The sequence below is a fragment of the Cardiocondyla obscurior genome, unplaced genomic scaffold (genome assembly GCF_019399895.1).
Source record: "Cardiocondyla obscurior isolate alpha-2009 unplaced genomic scaffold, Cobs3.1 scaffold38_0_513239, whole genome shotgun sequence".
NCBI lineage: Eukaryota > Metazoa > Arthropoda > Insecta > Hymenoptera > Formicidae > Cardiocondyla > Cardiocondyla obscurior.
The window spans coordinates 182,549-192,555 of NW_027228789.1; the positions used below are offsets into that span (position 1 = coordinate 182,549).

Below are 10,007 nucleotides of genomic sequence, written 5' to 3' on the forward strand. Positions count from 1 at the left end.
AAAAATAGAATGTGTTAATCACTTGCTACGTAATTTATGCAAGAAATTAAAGACTGTAGCAGAAATAACTCAGCCAAAAGAGCGAAGACAGCGTGGTTTTGTACAAGTTCGAAATATTGTAAAAACCAATATTTTAAACATTCGAAGAGAAATAGAAAGCCTAGCAACATTACGGCGAAAAGAATGTAAACCTCAGCATTGCAAGGCTATGGAATTACAGAAAGATATACTGAACATTCCAAGCCATATTTTTGGCGAACACAAGCGATGTGAGGCACTTAGCCGAGTGTGCAAAAGGAATAAAATGGAAAAAAATTACGTACCATATTTAAAAGTATATGGTTTGTATCATAAAATAGAAAGTGCTATTATATATATAAGCGGGTATTCCGACAGTTTATTGTTGAACTGCACCAACAATCCTGCGGAATCATTTAATTCCATTATCTGCAAAGAGATTGGTGGTAAACGCATTAATTTCGGAAAAAGAGGCTCTTATAATGCAAGAATTGCGGGAGCAGTTGTGCAGTTTAACACACAACAAGTGTTGACCGAACTATATCGAAATAAATGTGACAATGTTCCGCCTATTATTGAAAATATGGAAAAACAACGTAAAATAAAAATTGCAAAAAATAGAGAATATCGTCAAACTGAGGGAAGAGTAAAAAAAACCGAAAAAGAGCAAGGTACTGATGGTGCTTATGGTCCCCAATCGCAGAAACCAGACCTCCCTTATGATGTTTTCGAACAACTTCGTCTGCATCATATTGAAGAGTTGTTCGAAAACGCTAAAAAGTGGAAAAAAATAGAAAGTGAAACCAGGAGTCAAAGTAAATCTGAATTATGGTTATCACTCAGACGGAAAATGTTAACGGCGTCTAATTTTGGAACTGTCTGTCGCATGAGACCGACAACGTCTTGCGCAGGAACAGTCAAAACCATATTATACCCTTCATTTCTTGACAGCGAAGCCGTGAAATATGGTCTTGCCATGGAGGAAGAAGCGAGAAAAGAATTGTCAATAAATCTGAATAAAGAGGTGAAACCTTGCGGATTATTTATTGATACGGAAAATCCATGCTTAGGTGCCTCTCCGGATGGCCTGATTGATGATAATGGTATCGTTGAAATCAAATGTCCGTTATCGGCTGAAAGTTTAACAGCAGAATCAGCCATAGAAACATTACCTGCCCTAAAGGGTGTATTTGATAGAAAAAATCGAAATGAATTAAACCAAAACCATCGATTCTTTTATCAAATTCAAGGACAATTAAATATAACGCAACGAAAATATTGCGTTTTTACTGTATGGACGCCAAAAAGCATGAAAATAACATATGTTAACAGAGATCTTGATTTTGGAAAAACAATGCTTCCTTACTTAAAAAATTTTATTATGACTGTATGCTACCGGAAATCTTAGACAGTCGTTATAACAGACATATGCCTATTAGAGATCCGGAATATATAATAGAAGCGAAAAAAAAAGCGACTAAAGACAGTAATCGCAAAAGCATTAGAAAACATGCAGAAGCACTTACAAATACGGAAAATGACGATAAAGAAACTTTATCGTGTTTAAAAGCAGACATTGCTTCTAATACGATTAATTTAAGTATAGAGCAAGATGATGAATGTACATATATTGGTACAATGTCTAAACAAATTATATCTGACAAGGATAAAACAAGACGTAAAATAAATTTAGATAAAATTGTAATTCCTGCTTCTGTAGTAAGAAAGAACGTCTTGTCCAACAACATGTTAAACGATGAATCGTTAGATTCATTTCTACGTGTTGTGAGAGAAAGCTCTGACTTTGAGACTCAAAGTGTGCAATATCAGTCGTATTCCGATATTATTGAAGCTAGTCAGAGCAACAAAAGCATACAAATTATTGGTGGAAAAAGTGGTTGTCCTGAATTGTACAATGAATTCGAAGAAATAATGCACTGGCGATGCATATTTTTTAATGGCACAAAAATTCATGTTTATGATAGTATGCCTAACGGTACATATGACACTTTGTCTGGAAAAGAAAAAAATTATATACAATTACGGTATCCTACAATCAGACAATGTGATATTATTTTTGAAAAAGTAACTACACAACCTGATGGTGAAAGTTGTGGTATATATGCAGCAGCCTTCGCTGCAACTGTTGCCCTTGGAAATAATCCTTGCAATATAAAATATTCCAATAACGTATGGATAATGAGACAACATTTTATGAAAATAATAGAAGAAAATAAATTATTGCATTTTCCCAAAACGAATTAAATAAAATGTCTCAATAAATAAAACAGACACAATAATTGCACTAAAAATCAGAAGCGTGTGTTACAATTATTCTTTACTTGTCTGTAAAATATTAGTATGTTAAAAAAATTAGTGTAACGCTTGAAGAAAGATGAAGGGATGAGAATGATAAGAGTCTGCATTATGATAGCAGAGTTTTTTATTTCTTTTCCTGCTACTTTTAGTTCTTGGCAAAAACGCATAATGCAGCGGACATCTAATCGATCTGTTACATAAATCAAATGCATTGGCTTCGCATATTATAGCTCTATGTAATTTGATCAATTCTTCTACAGTATTTCTATTCGCGTTGCAACTACGCATATGTTTTATCGCGGACAGGAACTATCGCATACTTGTGTCGACGTCGTCAGTTCGAGAATTATCATTTTTCGATGTGATGTCGACGCGAACATTATTTTCGAGTCAGTGAACGTTGAGTATACGCGTAAAAGTGTTAAGTGCGTGTTTGACATATTGCGACTCGATTTACTCGTTGTCCGTTCGCAAGCTCCCGGTGTCCGCCGAATCCGTCGACGGGAGTCGGAAGCCACAACGTGACGCTCTGATTTCTCTCGCGTTTGCATCGTCGCCGGTTCTTTTCCCGAGGTCAAATACGATTCGAGTGAAGACCCGTCGGAAGAAAAATAGTGCAACGAATATCGGAAGTGCGAGGGTTATGTTGCTGTCAAAACGCACGAAGCTTCCGAAGTGATGTTCGCCGCAATCATTATTTTCGAGTCAGTGAATGTAACAAGAATCAGAAGCATCTAGTACGATGGTACTGATTGTAAGAAAAATCAGAGGCATCTAGTATGATGGTACTGATTGTAAAAAAATCAGAGGCATCTAGTATGATGGTACTGATTATAATAAGAATCAGAAGCATCTATTTAGATGGTACTGATTATAATAAGAATCAGAGGCATCTAGTATGATGGTACTGATTATAATAAGAATCAGAAGCATCTATTTAGATGGTACTGATTGTAAGAAAAATCAGAGGCATCTAGTATGATGGTACTGATTATAATAAGAATCAGAAGCATCTATTTAGATGGTACTGATTGTAAGAAAAATCAGAGGCATTTAGTATGATGATACTGATTATAATAAGAATCAGAAGCATCTATTTAGATGGTACTGATTATAATAAGAATCAGAAGCATCTATTTAGATGGTACTGATTGTAAGAAAAATCAGAGGCATCTAGTATGATGGTACTGATTGTAAGAAAAATCAGAGGCATTTAGTATGATGATACTGATTATAATAAGAATCAGAAGCATCTATTTAGATGGTACTGATTGTAAGAAAAATCAGTGGCTTTTAGCATGATGGTACTGATTATAATAAGAATCAGAGGCATTTAGTATGATGGTACTGATTCTAACAAGAATCAGAAGCATTTAATGCTTTATACGCTTGTACATCTATGTATGTACGTATGCATAATATGCGGTAATAATATAATTACAAATATCGATATTATCGACAAAGTCGGTAATATCGACATTTGTAATTTCTTTATTACCATCCCCGTTTGAGTTCGCCATCCACTTTAGGATCCCCTTAACGCGTCGTAGAGTTCGGTCACTAGCGAGTCAGCTCGAGATCCGTATGTTTACGCGCTTTCTCCTGTGCGTTGACGCAACTGGTTAAACTCTAGTTGGAGATGCGCTGTGCCTCGTCGCTTAGTGTAGCCGTTTTCGATTTCTCGTATAAATTGCGCGAAATTAATGATTTGCTTTGACTTGAATCGCGAGAGAGCTCGTCCCGGGAGCTTCGTGTATAGTAAAGCCGCTAGCAATTCGTCTGCGTCTTCCGCGTCTACCTTTCGCGCTGCGTATTCGCACGCCTTAATGAACTTTTTCACGTTATTTTCGCTCCCGTCAAACGTGGGTATAAAACTGATCGCATTTTGCAACGTCAAGTACTCCTGCTGAATATTAAGAGAATAGCGAACGTCTCTTTGTGGTCGTCGTAGTTGTGGCTGCGGCAGCGATTCCTTCGTTCTATTGTGCCTGTTGCCGTATCTTTGCGCGACGAATTCGTTTTCTAGTCTATAGCAGACGAAACTTTGCTTTCGTCGCTTTCGTCTGCTATTATCACACTCACATAAAGACACAAACAAACTACTGGACATGTACGTATACGAAAAGCAATATGGCAGCAAATCCACCAAATTATTCTATTCGGCGAACATCCTCCCCGGTGGAATATTTTTTGTGACCACTTTCAATGTACGTGGTTAAGTCTCCTTATACTACTTCATGGATACGGCTAATACGTCGCTCAGGGCCGGTGGTTGCCTGAATACTAGTGGCGAACCTGTAGGTTCGGCACAACCACTTAGGGATAGGTAGATCTTTTAGAGACAAATAGAAAAGTCTAATATTATTTTGTAAAATTCTCAACCGTTATTAAAAAAAAAAAAATAAAATGTCTAGGATAAAAGCGACAAAGAAACTGCGAGTAAATGAGCGCGACAAGCGACGGCGCCAGTAATAGCTATTCGTCTGTCGCGCTCACTCAGCATTAGCTTTCTTGTCACTCTTACGTTTATACATTTTAATTTTTTTTTTCAATTAAAGCTGAGAATTTTTCAAAATGGTATAGGACTTTTCTATTTGTCTCTAAAAGATCTACTTATCCTTAAGATGTCCATAACATAAAACAAAACACCCTGTATATTTACCTGAAATAAAGCTGTACAATTATGTAAAAGGCTTTAAAAAGTTATAAATTTTTAGGCTTTTCACTAATTTGCGGGATAGGAACGCGCAGGATGTATAGCGAAATAACCCAAGAGAAAATAAAGTTAATAAAATATAATTCAAAACCAATACAAAAGGAAACAAGAAAATGACAAAGTAAAAAGGAATGCGAAGACTCGATATAAAACTAATTGAAATCCGTCGCGTGCGCGCGGAACGACTTCGAGTGCTGGACTGACGCTCCGACGCGTCGCCAGCAAGGAAGCACAAGAGGAAGTCTCTTTGTGGCTTATCAGCCCTTTGTTAAAGACGGGACTTCCCGGTGCATCATCCGAGCTGATGCAACGCTGCGTCAGCGGAAGCTGACGAAAAGGCTTCTAGAAGGTATAAGGTCCATAGGTCCCGTTGCCAAGCCGGGCTGTTGCTAGGCAAGGGAGAAGATAGTGCGCGGCACTATCAATTGTTTGCGACGACGGCCGGCCGCAGGTGATACCGGTACCGTCATCTGACGGGGTGCGGGCAAATCCGCACCCACAAATTCTTTTTTCTATAAAGTGCATTATTTTTAAAAACTTAAAGTAATTAAAATTACAATAAATTATTTCTATTTAACATCAAATAGTTTACATAATTAGTTCTGCTTTCTATGAAAATATAAAATACACATAAAGTTCTCTGTACGTGATTTCGCGCGATCACGTAATAAGAGAGTTGCTCAGCAATGAGCTCGACGCGGTGCACGGTACGACGATGAAAAGGATTTATCAAGAAGCAACAAAAAAAAGAATTTGAAAGCAAAATTAACACAAAGAAAAATTAAAATATATTTAACAGCTTAATAAAAAAAAAAAGAAAACAATAAGTGAATTAAATTGCAAAGATTGGAAATAGCGAACGGAAATCTTCTTTGACTGGGCTAGCGCGTCGGAAATCTTTAGGAGCGACGGAATTAGTCGACCGATCGACGGAAATCTTAACGCGAACGTCGGAGATCTTGATGCGCGAGCCGATAATAGCAGCGGACGCGAATCTTTGCAGTACAGAAAAAGAATAAAAGAAACAAAAAGAAATTGCTAAATTCCGCGATTTACAAGTTTAATTTGAAATCGGCGATAGCGCGGTGAAAACCAAAAAGAAGAGTAGTCTCAAACGCTATAGAGATCTACTGTGAGAACGAGACGAGCTGCCTTTGATAGGAACTGTATCGAAGTTCGAGCGAAACTGCTCGATCTTTCGCTGAACGAAGCCCAGGTTTTGGGGAAACAGGGCGAGAAAATCGAGGAAAGATCGAGGGAAAACCGAATAAAACTGGAATAGACTGATTGAAAAGGAAGAAAGCGAAGCAGCGATAAACACGAAGAGGTCCAAAAAGACCGACAAGAATAATATACAAGCGAAAACAACACCAAAATGATCGCGATCTAAGACGAATTCTCGAGCAAGCGGAATATAATTTCAAAAAATTTAATTTAATTCTCCGTCGATTGAACATACTCCATAACTTAATTTAAAATAACTTAAAATTAATTAAACCAATTTTTTTTACAAGATTTATAGTTATATTAAAAATGAGTTTACTAGATTAGTTAGGCTACCGCTGAGGTGACAACGTGGTCGTGGCGGTTACAGAAAAATGACGAAAAGGCGGGTGTTAATTCTTCGTTACAATTATCAAGTCACTCAGAGACAACGTGATACGCACGTGGCCGCGAGATGAAATCTTCACTGAGTTCTAAGATGAGTTTTCGAGCGAGTGTTCACGATAGGTTGAGGTCTGTCCTTTTGATTGTTTTCTAGAGTCCGCAATGAGTCTGAACTGCACGCACAATTGTATTAATTATGAGGCCAAAACGCTGCGAAGTTGGATGAGCTACTGAGCACGAGGTTCAACACGCCTTGTGCTGCAGGATGATTTTTTCCAGATAATTGCGTGTTGCACATGGTGAGGATGATCTGGATGAGTTGAACAATGAGGCAAAGCGATGAGTGATGCGATGAGTAAAGATTCCTGCAAAAAGCACACTGCACTTCGATGCACATGAGGCGATCAATACACAGCAAGTGAGACAATGAATGAGACTCGAGCCGGCAATGCCTTCGAGAATCGGAGGCGATAATCGAACGACGGATCGATATCGATCCGGGGCGATCAGCCACGAGGTGCTGCCCCGCAGCGGTAGCATAACTAATTAAGATGAAATCTTTTAACAATAGTTGTACAGGGTGACCAGTTTTTGGTATCACCCTTATAATTTATGGGCAGGTATTAAGAATTTAAGACAAAAAGTCATATACAATTTTGTAAAATTTGAGGTTATTATTAAGAAAAAAATTATGAAGCTTCGACAAATGAGCGCTAAGAAAACTACGAGCTGAGCGCGGTGACGATAGTGTTTAGACTTCAGAAAGGATAAACCGAGTCAATTAACAGTGATTAGAGTGCGGTAGTTATAATGTCTTAGCGCTCTATGCGTCTACGCAGCAGGCAATAGTGGGTGCTTTCCAATTATTTAATACATCATAACACAAACATACACAAGAAAGCACGAAGTGTGGTGATGTGCATGATTCAACTGGAACAAAATAAGTACTGGTGTATACCAGTTTACATTAAGTATTTATATTGAGATTTTTATCTTGACATATTTCAATCTATGATGGTATTTTTCCGTGTAACTTGACGTTATAATATTGAGAATGTTATCTAAATGCCACTGTGGTTAATAACTGCTATATGTTACTAGAAAACACAAGTTTGCTCAGCCGACTAGTAGCCTTTTAATTGAATACAAATGTGTACTGTTATGTTGACAGTTATGGTAATTAAAACGTAATTTGTGTCGCCGTATGCACGAAAGTGTCTACGGATATTACAATTAGAAAACTCCCAATATTTAAATTTTAGAGAAGATAAGCCGAGGCAACTAGCCACGATTGGCGACTAACAAGTTTTTGCAGTGACCCAATTGCCAATTATCACTAGTTAACTCATCTTACCTCCTCTGAGGTTTAAACACAGTTGCCTGCTGCGCTCAGACCGCAGTTTTCTTAACGCTCATTCGCCGAGTTATTATAACTTTTTTCTTAATAATAACCACAAATTTTACAAAATTGTACATAACTTTTCATCTTAAATTCTTATTATCTACCCACAACTTTCAGGAGTAACACTAAAAACTAAACATTTTATATAGGGTGTCTCATACCATATGACCCACCCAAAAAAATATGTAGATCTTATTATTTCGAGTAAGAAAGTCCTGTATCATATTATAATTTAGGCATTTATTTTTAAAAATAAAATTATTAAAAATTAAATATATCCGACCAAATAAGAGCGTGCCGTTCGAAGCGGGCCGAGACGTTGGCAATACGGCCCGCCTCACTCGGTTCGCACATTGGGCGACCGACTAATAACGAGTCGACATGCAAGCGAGACGATGCGACGACGCGCGAGCGAGATGTCACTTATCACGCCTCACGTATCGCCGCACCGTCTCGCTCGCATGTTGTACCCGTTGTCGTCGGTTGTCCAATGTGCGAACCGAATGAGGCGGGCCGTATTGCCAGCATCTTGGCCCGCTTCGAACGGCACGCTCTTATTCGGTCGGGTATATTTAATTTTCAATAATTTTTTTCTCAAAAATAAATGCCCAAATTATAAAATGGTACAGAACTTTCTTACTCGAAATAATAAAATCTACGTATTTTTTTTGGGTGGGTCATATGATATGAGACACCCTGTGTAATTTATCATATATTAATCATGTATTATAATAATATTTGCAATCATATATTAATATTTGTATAATTCTTATGATATTTTCATTAAAACTGCATAATATTAAAGAAAATTTAAATGTATCTTACTTTAATATTAATTTCTTGTCGTATGTAAAACGGATATGTAACCAACTGAGGTTTTTATTAACTAAAAAAATATATTGTTTAATAATATAATTAATATAAATTAAAATAAAAACTATTAAAATGTAATGTGATAAAATAGAATAAATTTAAAAAATGCGAATTTTTTATTTATAATTATAATATAAATAATTGTGTAAAAAATATTTTTAAATACTAAACTATAAGTGTAACAAATATTGTTAAATATGAACATCTTACGCCACAAAATGTTGTCATTGTTACAGGAAATATTTTTCCAGCAGTAAGATAGACCGGTTTAGAACCTCTCATCATTATAAAAAGCAAGTTTCGAGTTAATTTTGGATCCATAGAGTACCATTGATTTTTATACGCTGCATAATATATTCCATTACACTTAAAAATATTAAAAGTATTGTTTAAAATTGTTACATGCAAAAGAAAAAATAGTTAGTAATTATAAATTAATTAGTATATTTATTACATTTATAATTTAATTAAAAAAGAAATTTATCAAAAAAAACATTGGCACAACAATAATTTATCAATTCATGTTCTAACAAGAAAAAGTTATTTTGAATTATACTGTATGTGATTATGATAAGTAAGCAAGGTAAAATTTACTTTACATTTTTTTCAATTTATCTTAATTAAAAAGAAATACTTAACTGACCTGAGCAACTAAAATCTCACCCAGAGCGCAATATAAGCACATATGCGCAAATATATTGATTCCGGTAGATGTAAAATACAACAAGTAAGAAAGTGATATTTTGTTAGTTTCTTCATCAAAAAGCTAATTCAATTATAAAATAAGAAAAATATGCTAATTCTTGTATTAATATTAATCGAGAAATATAGAATAGAATATTATGTAAATATGGAAGTTTCTTAAATAAAAACTGACAGGGGAGGTCGCGCTCAACGGAATACCGATTTTCTTCAAATTCGTAGGGTTTGAAGATTGGTGTTTCTTGTAATACGTGGTATAGCCATACGACGCACTACTCAAAAATAAGAGAGAAAATTTAGTTTAAACATTTCCTATGTCTTGAAGTACAGAAAAGTTATACCTATTTTCGAACCAGCGTGGTAGTCCAT

At 36.0% G+C, this 10,007-nt stretch overlaps 1 protein-coding gene across 1 annotated transcript; it reads right to left on the reverse strand.

Moving 5' to 3' along the window:
* Window positions 1-9,101: 9,101 nt before the first annotated feature.
* On the reverse strand, window positions 9,102-10,007 carry LOC139112613 (odorant receptor 4-like). Its single transcript, XM_070673696.1, has 4 exons — window positions 9,967-10,007; window positions 9,814-9,910; window positions 9,580-9,702; window positions 9,102-9,302 (listed from the first exon to the last, which is right to left on the reverse strand). The coding sequence occupies exons 1-4, from the start codon at window positions 10,005-10,007 to the stop codon at window positions 9,102-9,104; spliced, it is 462 nt and encodes a 153-aa protein (XP_070529797.1).